The 17,623-nt window shown below is 40.6% G+C and overlaps 1 protein-coding gene across 1 annotated transcript in view; it reads right to left on the bottom strand.

Moving 5' to 3' along the window:
- Nucleotides 1-860: 860 nt before the first annotated feature.
- LOC310949061 (ethanolamine kinase 1) overlaps nt 861-17,623 on the bottom strand; it is a gene marked incomplete at both ends in the record, with an annotated part of 28,487 nt that continues 11,724 nt past the window's right edge. Inside the window, 5 exons of the mRNA XM_083916394.1 lie at nt 861-930; nt 8,250-8,323; nt 12,048-12,208; nt 13,942-14,025; nt 14,601-14,749. Coding sequence (XP_083772520.1) covers nt 861-930; nt 8,250-8,323; nt 12,048-12,208; nt 13,942-14,025; nt 14,601-14,749 — 538 coding nt within the window. The remainder of the gene's footprint in view (nt 931-8,249; nt 8,324-12,047; nt 12,209-13,941; nt 14,026-14,600; nt 14,750-17,623) is intronic.

Here is a 17,623-nt window from a genome sequence, read left to right as displayed (position 1 = left end):
CTCTGCTCTCCTCAGATGACTCGCTGTTCAGCGCGGTGCACCCGATGATGCCGCACAGTGTTTAAATAGAAGCTGAACGACGTGTGATGATGATTAAATCAACCAAACGGTTTGAAATATCATCATAATCTATTTATAATGTTTTATAAGATGTACAACAACCGTATCCAGGCCTTCTTTAGGAATATCTTTAAAGAATAAGCAACAGTCCATCTCTTTTCACAGCCTCTTTATTCTCCATTAGCATCCAGTTTGGTGGGCAGCTCTCCTCACCCCGCACTCTTGGTGTCTTTTGGTTTCACAAACACACACATTCTCACTCATCCACTGCATTACAAATTTGCGGTACACTGCGATTTGCGAACATCCTGTATCCTGTTTATAAAAAATCAGCTTTACAACAATACTCTTACGGACGAAGACTTGAAATAATGCACTCCTTGGTTAAGTCAATAAGAATGAAATGAAAACTTGTTTTCCACCAGAAGTGTGGTACACACTGAATAAGCATGCAAATAAGCCTCTTATGGGTTTTATGATCAGGCTCAGTTTTTATGGCTTTATGCGACTCGGGTAAATGTGGGAACAATTAATGCGTTTGTGGCACCATCTTTGTCTCAGTTTGCCAGAAAGGCTTATCGGCGTACTGACTGTGGTACAGCAAATATTTCAAAAATCACAGTGATAGCAACACATTACCTCACAATCATAAACAATGGGGAGCACGTTTATCGGCTCCTTCTATGACCTTCATTTCCACTGTGGATTTTCACAGTACTTCAGGATGTATCAAAGGACGCTGGTCACTCTTCTTGGGCTGCCATCTGATTTCAAAACGGCTGCTCCTTGATCCTCGGTTTCTAGCGCACCGTCAATCCAAAATATTCCTCCTTCTTCTCAAAGTAGTAGTTGAGTCGTGCTATAGCGTATCTGGGAGGAGAGTAGAGAACAGAAAAAAGCCGATGAATCTACAAAGCTCTCAGTAAATGTTGTAAGATCTATACACCAATGCTGTCCTTGGGTGTTTATAGTGCATGGTCACAATGTAACGGCTTCACATGTGACCCAGGGACCTTTCCTGCGTATACCGTAACTTTCCTGTCTACCTCCATACAAAAAGCCAAATGTTTGCGTGAAGTTTTGAATCATCTGGAACGTTTTTTCCTCGGCAAGTTCATATTATATTTCATCATTCAGATCGTTTTATAGGATGGCCTTTTTTGTCATGTGTGTGTTCATACAGGCACCTGTGAAAGACACCGAAGCTCTGTCCGTTTTCTGGCATACAACTCCTTGAATACAATTTATATGAAGCGCATGAATAGACATATTGACTGAATCCCCATTTAACTACACCGGGTTCTGGCACAGTAAATGAGGGATTTGAGTTTCAATCGGATAATTCAATAACCTTTCATCTTCTCCGGTGTCATATTTGGTTTTTCAGAATTCCACAGTGTAATTAAATGATATGAATTGAGAACTTCCTCCTTGAGTGTCGCCTTGATCAAACACTCTGTACATGTAAAAAATGCGGCAATGTAGAGAAGCAAGTCAACTTTTATTGTTTTCACCAAAATAATAAGATGTAGTCTAGCTAAGGACCCCTTAGAGGATACAGAATAAACCCCCTCATGTATGTCCCTTGGAACTTATTTGATACCGTATTTTTCGGATTATAAGTCGCAGTTTTGGCCGGGGGTGCGACTTATACTCTGGAGCGACTATAACACATTAACACATTACGGTAAAATATCAAATAATAGGCCGGGCTATTATTTATGTCAGTCACGTAAGAGACTAGGCGTATATCAGCAATCGTCACACACACACGTCAACCAGTCAAAATTGGGCGGGGGCGGGTCATGGCAGAAGTGCGTTGTGAAAAAAAAGATGTTACCTGCTACTTGGAGTTGGCGGAGTTGTTCAGAAGTGACACAGAGGAAGAAGAGTTCATTGGATGTAGTGATTAGCAGTGACAGAGTGTTTGGTGAACGTAGTGCATGTTCTATATGTTATAGTTCTGTGTGATTAGTGACAGAGTGTTTGGTAAACGTAGAGCATGTTCTATATGTTATAGTTCTGTGTGATTAGTGACAGAGTGTTTGGTAAACGTAGAGCATGTTCTATATGTTATAGTTCTGTGTGATTAGTGAAAGAGTGTTTGGTAAACGTAGGGCATGTTCTATATGTTATAGTTCTGTGTCATAAGTGACAGAGTGTTTGGTAAACGTAGAGCATGTTCTATATGTTATAGTTCTGTGTGATTAGTGACAGAGTGTTTGGTAAACGTAGAGCGTGCTCTATATGTTATAGTTCTGTGTGATTAGTGACAGAGTGTTTGGTAAACGTAGAGCATGTTCTATATGTTATAGTTCTGTGTGATTAGTGACAGAGTGTTTGGTGAACGTAGAGCACGTTCTATATGTTATAGTTCTGTGTGATTAGTGACAGAGTGTTTGGTAAACGTAGAGCATGCTCTATATGTTATAGTTCTGTGTGATTAGCAGTGACAGGGTGTTTGGTAAACGTAGAGCACGTTCTATATGTTATAGTTCTGTGTGATTAGTGACAGAGTGTTTGGTAAACGTAGAGCATGTTCTATATGTTATAGTTCTGTGTGATTAGTGACAGAGTGTTTGGTAAACGTAGAGTGTGTTCTATATGTTATAGTTCTGTGTGATTAGTGACAGAGTGTTTGGTAAACCTAGAGCATGTTCTATATGTTATAGTTCTGTGTGATCAGTGACAGGGTGTTTGGTAAACGTAGAGCATGCTCTATATGTTATAGTTCTGTGTGATCAGTGACAGAGTGTTTGGTAAACGTAGAGCATGTTCTATATGTTATAGTTCTGTGTGATTAGTGACAGAGTGTTTGGTAAACGTAGAGCAGGTTCTATATGTTATAGTTCTGTGTGATTAGTGACAGAGTGTTTGGTAAACGTAGAGCATGTTCTATATGTTATAGTTCTGTGTGATTAGTGACAGAGTGTTTGGTAAACGTAGAGCATGTTCTATATGTTATAGTTCTGTGTGATTAGTGACAGAGTGTTTGGTAAACGTAGAGCATGTTCTATATGTTAGAGTTCTGTGTGATTAGTGACAGAGTGTTTGGTAAACGTAAAGCATGTTCTATATGTTATAGTTCTGTGTGATTAGTGACAGAGTGTTTGGTAAACGTAGAGCATGTTCTATATGTTATAGTTCTGTGTGATCAGTGACAGAGTGTTTGGTAAACGTAGAGCATGTTCTATATGTTATAGTTCTGTGTGATCAGTGACAGAGTGTTTGGTAAACGTAGAGCATGTTCTATATGTTATAGTTCTGTGAATGACTCTTACCGTAACATGTGACGTTAACACACCAGGCACGTTCTCAGCTCGCTGTTCATGCGTCATATAACACACACTTATTCAGCCTGTTGTTCTCTATTCTAGTTTGATTTTAAATTGCCTTTCAAGATGAAATGTCGTTTCTTGGTGTTGGATTTGATCAAATAAATTTCCCCCAAAAAACTGCGACTTATACTTGAGTGCGACTTATAGATGTTTTTTTCCTTCTTTATTCTGCATTTTCGGCTGGTGAGACTTTTACTCCAGAGCGTCTTTTAATCCGAAAAATACGGTACACTCTATTGTTTTTACACTTTTATTTAATTCTTCTTAAACACAAGGAAGAAATTCAATTTTTTGTGAGATTAGAATCTATGAACTATTTTCGATGCCACGGGTGTAAAGTGGTGGCCCTCTACCCCACCTCCAGCGCTCTTGTGCAGACCAGCCATCTACGCATTCTGTCTTCATTCTGATCAGAACTACACACCTGTAAAGTTTTGTGACTACATCCTACATTCTTGCAACAACACCATTAGGGTTAGGGTTAGAAATAAAGATCATGGGTGGGGTTAAAATCAGTGTTTTTAACGTGCATTTACAGTTGAAAGCCCAGTGCGTTTTAAACACATCTTGAACTGATGCTCAAGGGTCCCTCGTGCGTCAGTATCAAATGTCAAGGGCCGTGACAAAATGGCGGTATTTGATGCTCTGGTAATGACAACAGGCTGAGTGGAAACAATACCAGAGTCGAGGCTTGTTAAGAAATAAAGCAATTAAAGCCTTCGTCTTAAAAAATGTGACGGAACAATTGGGAATGAAAACAATAATGGCTTTGCCAAGTGTTGACTACAGGTCGCTCTGCAGGCTCGGCTCATAGCTCAAGGTGGGCACTATGTTTTATTTTTGTTTGTTTGCTAAACTTGCGTAACAATATTGCATCAAGTCTCTATTCAACAAAGCACTGCGTCTGAAAGCTGTGCCAAAGCCTCGGAACTTAACTGCAAGAAAAGTGGTTTCGCATTTGTTCAAACCATATTATCGAGCGCTCCAATAAATCTGATGTCTGAGTATGCTGTTGCCCTTGGCCATTATACTATACCCTTTGAAATTAAGTGAAGTTTCAAAAGCACAGAAAATGGAGGCACAAAGAGGAGTTTGTCCTTTAATCAGTGCTTTCACTGAACTCCTCAATGCCGAATCAGTTTTCTCTCTCTCTGTATTGCTCGCTGAGACAAAAAGATAATTCAGACACATGCCTTTTAGTTACTCGTATTCCATCACTCTGCTCCCCACCTGCATCTCTGGGTAAAACTGCTCTCTAATTATCGTGTCAGAGTTTGACTTCTGTTGTCTGCTCCTTGCAATTTTTCTTACACTTGTTTCTTTCTTGTCGTCGTGGTTCGGTGACGCTCAAAAGGCGTTTTCTCTGGACTGATATCATTTTAAATAAACTGTGTGCCTCATTGGATGATTGACAGTTGTCGGCAATACGAAGCCTTCCTAAACCCCAACTGGACATCAATTTCAACAGTCGTCATGAGCTGAGACTTTCAGTATTTTGGATGAAGTAGCTTGTAAAAAAAATAGCCCTATTAACTTTATATGTGTGTCGGTCAGATTTGCTTTTATTCTTAAGAAGGAAAGACATCGACATCAATCCCTTGATGTCGATCCATCGCATTTAGAGTAAAGCATTGCCGCTACAAGTTATGAGGACCTGGCTTTCCCTCTTTTGTGTTCACTGACACTATTTGTACTCCTACAAAAGTGAAAAATAATTAAATGGCACTGTTCATCTCAAAAAATGGATATTCAGTTAGTTAAGATTAAAAAATGAAAAGAGATACACGTTTCCTTTTTTTTACGGCTCATAGCATTTTTGTTCTGTTAATCTTATTACCCCGACGCACCCACGCCCTTCATGAGGCGAATTATATTTTAGTATACCCATTTAAAATAACAGCAACCTTCACAGGTGATCCAATTCATCCCTGTTTATATTAAGGCCGGCACCTAAAACCAGCGTGCTTAACATTTATCATCATCAGAGATGAAACTGAGACGTCTTTCTATTTAGCAGAACTAGGGGAAAATGAACTCCCTCCAAAGCAGGTATTTCATTTCACAATGTGCTTTTGTGCACAATTCCCTCAATTTTGCAGTGGGGCTATTCCAAACAGTGGGCCTCCTCCTCATTCATTTCCTCATAATAATGTCTTTGTCAAATAACGGCTCACCTTGCCAACACATCCACCAATCTAAACCGCTGACTCGCAGACACTTTCAACACGTGAATAAAATCATATGAGGAAAAATAAATATGAACGACAGAGGGAGGGCGGGTTTGCATTCCCCTTGTGGCTCCCTATTGTCACGTCTACATCTGGCCCTGGTTAAAGCACAAGGTCTGGGCGACGCCTGTCACTCGTTGGGAAGTCTGCAGAGATTTGGCTCAGGGGGGGATAACAGTGGGAGGAAACACACACACACATGTTCAGGGTTTAACACAAACTTCCTATCTCTTTCCTCAAAAAGGAGTTGTTTATCACAAAAGCCATAAAGCAGCGGTGCATTTTGTGTGTTCTCTCTCAAGTTAAGGGAACACTGTGTGGTGAAGCTAATGGTAATGCTTTGGTGCATTTAATTTGAAGAGGTCTTGCAGTAATTAACCCACTGAGAATTATCTCCCAACTTTCTTACTTACTAACGGGTGGCAGTAGCTCAGTCTGTAGGGACGTGGCTTCAGAACCGGAGAATAGCCAGTTCAATTCCTGGTACAGTGTCTGGACTGGTAGCTATAGAGAGGGACCAATTCACCTCTCCCAATGTACCCTTGAGCAAGAAATTTAACCTATAATTATTAAGGGCACTGAACTACACGTGTGTGTAAATCAAGAAAGATACGCTGTACATCAACTGCCCAGAACAAAATGGGGAACAGAAAAGGTAGCGGCTAACTCATGAAAAATGTTTAGCCAGCCTCTTAAGCAGTTTAGGATGTTAGATATTATTTTCAGAAATTACTGTTAACTAAAACATGAGGTTATTAAGAGAGTTGTCCAACTAAAGTAGCTAGCATGTTAGCTTACTTAAGCCCAACCTATCTTGGACCGCTATTCTCGAGTAGCCAAAAATCTTCTTGATAAACAACTTTAAACTTTTTAATTGGCTTCGGTTAAAGTAAGCCAATGTTGACTGTTGGTGGTAGACAGATCTCTGATGATGCCTCACACTTAAAGGGATAGTTTGGCTGTTTTTGCAGCGAGTGGTAGGAGGTCCAAAGTGGCGGCGTGCTAACCGACCTTTACTATACTATAGGTAACACACTGACTATCAGATAGGTACCTGATACGACCCCACTTCAAAATAGCCTAACTATCGCTTTTTAAGGGGTGGTCAAACCCGACACCTGATGACTTGCAGGGCTAGTTGGTGAACGACGTTAGCTTGGCAAGCTATTTGCAAACATGCGGGAGCACATCTTTGTTTAAAGCAATGGAAGTAAGGGGAAACTTGCCATCCGCATTGTTTCCTTCTTTACAGCAAAAATGATTAAGAAAATGAGTGTTGGCATAGGGAGCTACTGCAGGAGCTACTGTAGGATGTAGACCTGTAAATGTGCGTATGGATAGAGGATGGCTGGTAGTGATGCCTACAGACCTGGTTCCCCATCGTTACTGTTGCTCTCTGAGCTCATTTAAGTCTAAACCTCCAGTTAAAGAAAGGTAACCCGACCCTCACCATGCACTTTAGGACAACCTCAGCCGGCAGCTTAGAGGAGCAGACGTCTAGCAAGCGCATGTGGCTCAGCCAGGGATGAGAGACGTATATGTAAGGGAGGACCGACGGCACAGGAACAATAGTGCCTCTGTGCCTCGGCACCCCTCTGGATCACATTTCCTTCGAGGTCCAGATCGAAATGAGGCGGGGGCCCTGTCGCTGATCTAGCAAGCGAGCAAAGAAAGCCACACAGAGGGGAGGGTGCCGTATGTCAATAGTGATTAGGATCATGATCACAACTGTGGCGGGTGTGGGGCGCGCAGAGAAGGGAGAAGGGAAGAAAAAGTGGGGGTGAGGGGAAACTTTTTGCCCTCCTGAACTTTATTGTCTGGTTGTTGGTAGTGAGGAATGTCTCCTGGACTTGTTTAAAGATAACTACGTTGATAGTTATTCATTTAAAAAATAAAATAAATGAATTTAGACTTCTTTAGAGAGTTTTTGTGAAAGCTGAAACATTCACGTCTTCATGATTTGTGGTTTAAGAGTGAAGAAAGAAGAGTTTTCACGTGTAAATAGTTTCTCTGCTTTTAGGAGATGTGTGCTTGCACTGCCTGTTTTATACCAGATTCTGGAAACACACAGTCTTGAAAGAAATGGTGGAAAAAAAACTAAAATATTTCCACACTCCGGGCTCAAGTTCCCAGTCCTTTATTGCAATTCCTCTGCCAACACATTCTTTGTCAGGCAATCCTAATGAAGATCCTGTTTGTCTAAACATTGCAATAAAAGCGCTTGAATTCAATGGACGGGATATATTTTTCCATTTGTGAGTATTTACCGTAAGTGATGTACGATCATAAGTAATAAGATGCGTGAAAATGTACTGAAGTCATAATTTCCTTTGTGGTTTCATGTGTTTCTACATTGAATAGTTGCTGAGGGGGTGTTAATGTGAAGGTAGTGCTTAATGTCAGGAGGATGTTAATTTCAATATAAACAGTTTGTAGTGTCTCGATTTTATGCAGCATTCAGTGCAGGAAATGTCACAACCGCAGCGCTTCAGGAAACAATGTTTATACAAAGAGACACCCAGAAGCACTCCTCCAACTGTGGGCACAAGGTGACCACATGGAAAAGGTTTTTTTTTTCTACTTTATGGGACCTTTTTAAGCCGACTGTGTCAGGAATACAAACCTTTGGAAGTCAAAGTCAATCGAGGAGAACCGTGATTGCAGGATGGCCCAAAGACCCCAGAAGAAGTTGGATGCCTGGTGGAAGAGAGAGGGGGGAAACAATTAAGGACCATACTTGTAGTTTTTATGCTTTAGACCAGAGTTTCCCAAAGGTTTCATTTTTAATTGTCTCCTTTTTTAAAAAAAATGGCGATTGGTTGGAAGAGATAGTTTTGATAAACCACAACGTCTTTAATGGATGTGTTCTTGAAAACATAAGCTATGTTATGTTAAACACTTAATCAGGTAATGCATTAAGGCAGAGGTAACTGGCTCTAACTTGTATTTCCTCTCATCAGCAAAACAGACAGAATAAGTGCATTCTCCTTATTTCTTCTCGTAGTCGGAATAATAAATACATGAGGGATGGGACAATAATTCGTTTTATCAGGGGTTGTGATTTCAAAAACACTCACAATTAATTAATGAATCATGGTAAATATCCATTATGGGTGATATTTTTGTGATTTGTGAATATCCTCATGACAGCCTTGACCGGCACATTGACAGCAGTTAACTACAGTTTTTCCTCTAACTGTAGCATTAATTAAGCCATACCCCGTACGTTACAGTTCAAATCAAGAAGAGCAAGTGTTTGTTTAGTGTACAATTTAACATTGCTGTGTATTTATCAACCACAGCAACATCTGAAATAAAATACTTTTTTTTTTATTCTAAACATTTATTTGGTGACCCGAATGAAATCTCCTGCAACCCATGTCTGATTAACTGCTTTTGACCATTTACTAGTTTTCCAAGAATGTTTGGAGTGGTTTTTTTTTTAATTTTTTTTAGCTGCAACCAACTCCATAGCTTCTTCTTTCAGTTGGTTGGTTGGTCAGTTGGTCCAAAAAAATCCCACCCTTTGGCAGCTGCAGTTTTCATCCTAGGCTTGGAGGTCAAACGTATGTGAGGTTGTGTGTGTGAATGCATGAACGCGTAGATGCATGCATGCATGTGCTGTATGTTGTCGCTACTCCGTGAACATGTTTTTCTGCTTTTCCAGGTTCCAGTTGTCATGGTCGCAAGACTGTGTGTCTGACATGCAATTCTCATGTGCCATCTCCATGATTCAATTAAAGCTTCAAAAGCACACTTGTTCTTGCCCCCCCTGCAGGCGGGTCACAGTGGGGTCAGATGTCAGTGTCTTCAGCAGGGCAAATGTTGGCTGACAAAGACTGAATTGAAGCCATCTACCTAAATGACAGAGTCCTTAACTACATGCAGCTAGTCCATGGTACTCCATAGTACTGGAAGATATTTCAAGTGTGTAAATCTGGATTATGTTTGTGGTATTTGTATGTCAAAAGCTCTAAATCAGATATAAGGTGGTCCCTGTGCCACAGAGCAGAACTGTAAAAAACACGCTTCAGTGACCTCTAGTTGTCGTGTTATAGCTGCTGCTGCTGCTCCATGCCATCTGCATGCTGCTCCGTCAGAATGACAAACCTCTGTATTGAATGGTTCCCTCCTTAATGGCTTTGCTCACTTAGGCTTGTGGACTTCCATGCCTCCATAAATTTCTGTTGTTCTCCACCCTTATTGTAAATCTTCATGGTAGGACCACTAATAGCAAGTCCTAATAAGATCCAGACAGGCCTCAGTTCAGTGGCCCAGTGATATAATCACATTTTTATTTGATAATCAAATAAAGGGTGGAATGAAATACTTGAAGAGCAATGTGCGGTTTCTCCTTGGCTTTTTTCCCCTCTCTGGCAGATTTTCATCTCTAATCTCTGTCTTGAGATGGAGAGCGAGAGATTGAGCTTGTTTCCATTATGATTAATAACTGCTCTCCATTAAGAGAGCATCAGTCAAACACTAAGCAGAGGCCGTCAGTGACAGGGTGCCATTGAGAAAAACGAAGATGAGAGATGTGTGGGCAGAGTGACATCACAGGGCCGCGGGCTTTAGCCTCGACATCACGGGGGAGCCCTGCGAGGGGAGGAGAGTCGCAAAGATCCCACTGCGTCTTAGCACAGCTCGCCAGGGATTAAGCTTCGAAAGAAGCAGCTTCACGCTGTAGAGCTTTGGCAACCAGCCAGGCTTTGTCGATGGCACACAGCTTCCTTCAGTGCAGACTGGTTTCCTTGGTTTTGACTATTCATCCGTTCTCTCATCTACTGAGATTTAACTATAGTGTACATTCAATGTAGTTTGATTATTTCAAGCAATTATATGGAAATATTAAAATGACACAAAAGGATAAAATGGCACGGATCTAATTCATAAAGACAAGGGAATACAAAAAAAACCTGCACAAAACTATTAAAAGCCATCAGACTGAACTGATGATTATTTCTGTTTTGGAAATTTTCCAAAGCCGTTTATCATCTGGTTTTACCAGCTGTGATAAGAACCAATTAAAAACCTCACTGACATCTTTATGGTGCAGATACGTGGTCGGAAATAGTTTGGACACAACTTCTGATGGTAAAGGGATGCAACTAACAATTGTTTTTATTTTCATATACTCCAACAATAGTTGTCTTCATGAATTGTTTGATCCATGAATTTCAGAAAATAATGAAAATCTCCCATCAAATAAGTTGAAATTGTTTGTTTCCTCAGACAAAATTGTCCAGAACACAAAATCATGTCACTGACTATTATAGAAAATTGAATGAATACACATTTATTCTGCTTTTTAAAAAAAACGATTTAAACAATTCATCAATAATCAAAATTGTCATTGTCGTGTCAGCTTTGAAAGGAATTCTATTTTTGGGGTCATCATAATGTTTGATGTTATAAGAGGAATAGTGCTTATTTTGTTTTCTTTTGTCTCATGACAAAAGGAAAACAAGGAAGAGAAGCGTCTGAGGATACAATTAAGTTTAGTGGGTCAGATGAGGCTATTTGTGAATATATAGTTAAACAGAGACGTCTCAGCTCAGTTCCTTGACATAATGAAAAATAGACCCTGTGATTCTTTCGTTTTTTTTGGGCTCAGTTTCCCTCATTTTGACACACAGCTTGTCAAAATGAGCCGAGCTGGAAACTTGGCTTGTTAAGCATCAGTGATCAATTTCTCCCACTTCCCTCGAGTCAAGAGTCCTCCTCGGTTTGTCATAGAAAATCTGATTTCAATCAACATGATGTTATCGCCTCTCTCTCGCTCCATTCCATGCTTTATTTCTTTTCCCCGCTCTCACTTCTCCCTCTGCTTTTGGCCGAGGCACAAGTTATTTTAAAAAGTAATATGCTTCCTCATCATTTCTGGGCTATTTCAAGAGACATTCACACCAACCCCAAAATTGGTCAGAACAATTCTGCATGTTGTGTTGAGCTATGAAAGCACTTTCAGACAGATAACCCAGCACCACTTGAGCCACCAAAGAATGAAAATTGTGGTCATAAGAAAAATAATTTTGGCTGCTGTCTTTCATTTTTTCCCTGCGGCAGCTTCTAATCAACTCAGATGGAGTCCATCAAACTTTGAACATTGGTGGGTCAGCTGTGGATTGGTTCGGGGAGTTTTTTTTCTGCTTCTGGGAGCTGGAAAAGTAAATTGTTAAAATGTGATGGCGAGGTGTTGCCGCCCTGTCATTTCAGAGGTCTGCACACATATGGATATTGTTGAAATGCACACACTAATCTCATAATATCGAGATGGTTGAGTCCCTCCAAGACCAGAACTTAGAAAAAGGAAATAACTGTTGAGAGATTTGTCACTTTCCGCAGTCTTTCCAAAGTGTTGAGGCACTGCATAATGGCACATTTCAACATTTCAACAAAGTCGGCGGGAGCAGACTCTTACCAGTGAGAATTTGCAGACTTGAATGTAGAGCTGCGTAACTTCTGCCTCTGTAACAGTGACCTCACGTCCCGCGCTGTGCTTGTAACTCTCCAGATAGGCCGTCAGCCAGTCTCTCTGCAGCTCCCGGCCCGGGTAAAGGCTGTAGTTCACATCATTCACACCTCCAGACCCACCAAAAAAAAACACATTTGCACGTTAGTGGAACTACTGTCAGTGTTACAATTCAACACAACGCCTAAACTAGCTGATAGTTTTGAATATGTGCCACCGAGCTATATCAGCTCAGCACCTCAGTTCCACATAAACTGTTCCAATGTTCTTGTCCCCATCTGTGTAGAGTACTTAAACACATATATTAAGTTACAACAAGCAAGCGTGGGAACAGCACCTACAGTTGAACACGGATTTTAAAAATGAAATGAATTAATGGTTATTGTCATTGTGCCAGTTTAGGTACAAAGAGATAAGGATTCAAATAATGATTATTTTCAATGTAAAAAAGAATATTTGCAATTCATCTGCGGGCTTAAAAATGTCAGAAAATAGGGAAAAATATCCTTTGAAATATTGATGTCATATACACATACTGCCTGCGCTCTAATGCACAGATTTTACTTGAGTGTATTAATGAAACAGTACAACAATCACAGGGACAAGTGCACGCTTTCAAATGTTCGATTTTTACTTTCAAGTGAAATTCCAACGTTAAATCATCCCAGGGTCTTTAACGCCAAATACACTCAACTAATAGGCCATCGAGACAATTTTTCTTTCGTGTAACAACTATAAACGGAGAAATCCCGGAGAGTCGCTAACAGAATGCGGCTAACAGTTATTAGCTCGAGGCAGCGCAGTGAAGGCATTAAAACGGCTGCTCAAATTAACCTCAAACCTCTGCAGTAGCATGAGAAGAGTCCTTACACATTAACTGAAGCATCAATGGGCTCCTTCCTTTTGGATTGCATTTGCTAATTGACTTGACTGGACTTTACTATGAGAGGAGCTGGTACCGGAGCCAGTAGGTAAATCTTTCTAAACACTCTTCAACTGTTAGCAACTGTCTGGGATATCTCTGTTAATAGTTTTACACGAAAATAATTATTTCGATGGCTTATTTGATGAATTCATTTGCCGAAAAATTCCCTGGGATGATTTTATGCCAAAATTATTATTTACCTACATACATGTAACATGTCTTTTAATGCAGGACTGTTACATGTAAACAGAGTATTATTTTTACACAGTGGTATTGTTACTTTGACTTCAGTAAAGTCCCTGACATACTTCTGCACCGCTGACTGTATATTAAACTTTAGTGAGATACGTATGGTGCAAATGAAGAAACTGGATTGAGTTTTTTTATCATTGACTGCTTTTTAAGTTCCACCGTGTGAACAATTGTGTGCATTTTTGTGCCATTTGTCTCATTTCATCACGATTATTTAAGGGTTGAACCAACCATTATTCCCCTCATTATACCAATCATTTGAAGTTAGCATGTTTTAACATGGAAGCTGCCACGATATGCTTCTTCAAAACTATCTAAAAGTGATAAATTGATGATTGTTCCACAAATGTTCGAATGAACCCTGTCCGGCTTCGCTGTGACACAGCTGGTACATCAAAGCCACTTTTATTACCACGCAGAATACACACTGAATACAGCGATTTGTCCCGGCAGCTTCAGAAGAAGGACATTTTCATGGTACGTGATGGCAGAAAGATAAAATGATATCTCAGTCAAAGAGACAGCACAAACTGGACAAAGGTTCTGCATACAATTTACTGTATCAACTCACTCAATATTCCACATTAGGCAATCTTATATGTTCTCGCCGTGAAAGCGATTCTGAGGCAAATTGAACTTCTTCTCGTCGCAAACACACGGACCTACCGGCAAATTCATTGAAGTGATTGCCAATATCGAAAGCCTGGTAGTTGTAATCGGCATACTCGTAGTCAATGAATTTCACGATTCCTGATGGAGGAAGAGAGGGAAAGGAGAGAAGCAGCGGTTACCAGGACAACGTGATGAACTTATCTTACGTATGGACATACAACCGACGGCTCTCCTTCCTTTGTATTCAAAAGTACAGAACCTTGTGGGAGTCAAAGGAACAAGGAGTCTCTTTTGAGTATCATCCTGGGCCTCCTTGTACAAATATGAAATAAACTCATAATAAAAGCACACAACAAATGAGGTAAGATATTGAATAAAGTGAACACGTTTTTCAGTTTTGCAAATGTTTCTTTCTGTATGCAAAATAAAGGAGGAGGTATGCGGTGAGCTGCGTGCTTTCAGAGTGATGAAAAGAAACTCATTCATCCATTTTAACATTAGCTCCGGCTTAGTTTAACGGACTGAGACTCCTTTATCACAGAGGCACAACAGAAGAGTTTAGCACAAGTCAGTCTTTTATTCTCGACAGTATTCAGTTGCTTTTATCGCTTCGGTTTAATGGAAATCTGCTACATGTCAATAATTCGAGCGTGTTTGTTGTATTGTGTGCAGCATGTTTTCCAGTGTCGGTGATGTGCACGGCTGTGCCTCACCCTCTTTGTGGTTGTAGATAATGTTTTTGGTGAGAAGGTCGTTGTGGCAGAGGACAGTTGGCGAGTCGATCTGAGAGAGGTGTCTCTTCAATGACTCCATTTCGACTGACAAAGTCTCAAAGCTGGGCACCTCGCGTAGAGCCACCGGACTGCAAAAGGTAAAACCACTGAAATTACACGTTTTCACAAGGATGAGGCAAGATCGTCTTTGACAAATGTGTCACGAAAGGCGAGTGTCTTCATTGGTAATCGGGCACATTTGATGTCACCTTAAACATTCATGATTATTAACTTTACCAGTGTGTGATGTTTTCCACCAAAGGTTGCAGAAAAGACAAGAGCTGCAGATTTTGGATCACGGGATCACAGGAGCTGCCAGGGGCATCGAGTGTGTGTGGGGTGGGGCCCTTACCTACTCTCTGGGGCTCTTGCTCGGATCACACCCATCTTCAAACATAGCCTACATTTTGATCCCAACTACACACCTGTAAAGTTTTTTTGGGGCAGAAGCAACATATTGTTGATGTAGTCAAGCTGGAGATAATTTTGACTACCTTTCATATACTTTTAGGTAGTTTAATCTGTTACAGTGTGTGAAATTATAATAAGATGATCATGTTTGCTTTGAAATGTAACTTTAAAAATAGTAAGTAAATTAAAAAGAGAGAGTGCGACTGAATTGGTCTTTTGTCATCCATCCTGATGGCTCATGCTGTAATTGTATTGTGTCAGTCTATTCTGTACACATGACATTTACAGTATTGCACATTTGTCCATCCAGGGAGAGGGATCCCTGCTCTGTTTTTCTTCCTGAGATTTCTTCATTCTTAACCACTTTAATTTTTTTTGGGGGGGGGGGGGGGGGGGGTCTCCTCAACTCAATCGATGGTCTGTGCTGTCCAGATCTTGAAGCTTATTTGTAATATTGGGCTATGTAAATGAAATTGTTTGACTTTGACTGTACTTACACCCCACCAGCAGGGATAGTCTTTAGAAGTACGGGACATGGGAGGGGTCTTTCTTAATTATAACAAGACAAAGAAGACAGACTAATTAAGTTACTAGAAAGCCATTTTTAAAGCAGTATGTGTCATTGTAATGTGGTACTACGTTTTGATGTTTTTGTAAAGGCTCAGTCCATCCCGAAAAATCCCCCTCACACATGGTGACTCACCTGCCTTTAGAAATTGTTCACCGTAAAAGAATTTGAATTGTCTGGATTTCAGCAAAGTGTTTGCGTCCAGTCGTCTACTGTGACCGCTGTTTCAGAGGGTTGTCATCAGCCATGGGAAAATACAAGACGGCTTGCATAAAAACCCAGGATTTCAGTCTTAAAATCCTTGCATTTTTTTGAACATTTGACGACTAAAGCATTAGATAAAGAAAGGAAATCATCTGGAACTAAACTTGTATCAATGGAGGGGACACAACACTCTTTATGGCGTACAGTTGTCAGAGGGAGTAAGGCAGGAAACTCCGCACTCTTCTTCTCGGAGCAACATGTTTGTAAACTCCAGCAGTTCACCGTGCCTCATTGAGAGGTTACATGCCTTGTTTTTCACTCTGGTGATTACTCCATCCATCAAAAGGAGGTACTAATGTCCTTGGACGTCAGTGCAAAATGCACCTGGAAGAAATGCCGCGCAAGCATCCGTCTCCTAATTAATTTTTGTGTTTCCTTTTCAGTCGCCGGGCCACGATAAGAGGGTAATTTAAACAGTGTAATTTAAACACTACCTATTTATTCGAGGGGGGAACAAACAGACGCTCTGGTATTATACACACTCGGAGACATAATTTAGTGAGGCCTGTTAGGAACGCACAATAAAAGCAGAGGAGCACAGCCTTGTTTATAGTCGTGACAGAGGCTCTGCTGCTTTATACAACTCCTGCACGTCCTCAACAACACAAGTCATTTTTGTATATTATCCTTCATTCACTCACTTCTCCTTCCTGCTGTGGAAAGGCAGACTGAGGAGGGACTGAATGAATAAGAGTTGTACCTACAAACAAGTATGCATGAAAAATAAAATTCCTTTCCCCTGCGTTTCTATGTCTGATTTGATTTATTGTCAACCGAAATGGTGCAAATACTGTAAATATTAAATCCAAATTGCATTTTTCTAAAAAGGTCTACGGCTGGTGTATATCTGTGTTTAATTTGCATCCACTTGCCTATGAAATCTTTCTGTTATTTAAAGTCGACCCCCTCTGACATGCATAATTTATCTATCTCTTTTCTAATATGAATTAAAAACATACAGTTGAATGGTGAATCACCCTGATTCCTTTTCAAACCAGCCATTGCTTGAAACCTCACAGACTGACTTTACCATAGAAAAAACCCACGGTTGCTCCGAGTCAAAAGCGAAATGAAAGACTTTCATTGACTTTAAATGGAAACCTGTCGTCTTGCCATCAGATCTTTTCCTCTCTTTTCTGTCCTTTTCATGAGAAACAGTTTGTCGAGTGCGTTCACCTCCTGCTCCTTGTCAAGTCTCTGTAAGGTAATTAGTGGAATTTCCTCCTCTGGCGCTTCATTATCAATGTGGCTTATTTACATATGATTTCAAACACCAGCCGAGCGCTGATTTTTTTTTTTTTCTCATTTATTTTTTTCCTTTTTGCAGTTTTCTGCCATTCGTGGGAGTGCGAACGGGAGACGCAGCGGGGGGCCTTTGGGAGAAGAAGAGGTTGCACTCTTGCTTTCCATTGCTTTTCTCTCTTTTCTCTGCCATCTCTGCCTTCTACTGTGCCGTCTCTCTCTGAACCTCACAGCTGCTGCAGCCTCTTTCGCTCTCTCTCTCTCTCTCTCTCTCTCTCCCTCTTTCTCTCTGTCTCTCTCTCTTCTCTCTATTTGTCTCTCTCCTTTGCACAGCGGGTGGCTTAAGAGCTGAAGACCTCCTCTGCAGGTGCAGCCTCTTCCTGCTCTCTCTCTCTCTTTCTCTCTCTCTCTCCGCCTTTCTTTTACCATTTCCTCTGAAGATCACATTCATACCAGCACTCATACATTTGCAAGAACA

The sequence above is a fragment of the Echiichthys vipera genome (genome assembly GCF_963691815.1).
Source record: "Echiichthys vipera genome assembly, chromosome: 7".
In the NCBI taxonomy this organism is placed as follows: domain Eukaryota; kingdom Metazoa; phylum Chordata; class Actinopteri; order Perciformes; family Trachinidae; genus Echiichthys; species Echiichthys vipera.
The sequence above is the reverse complement of the archived record's forward strand: the minus strand, read 5'-3'. Positions and strand labels throughout refer to the sequence as shown.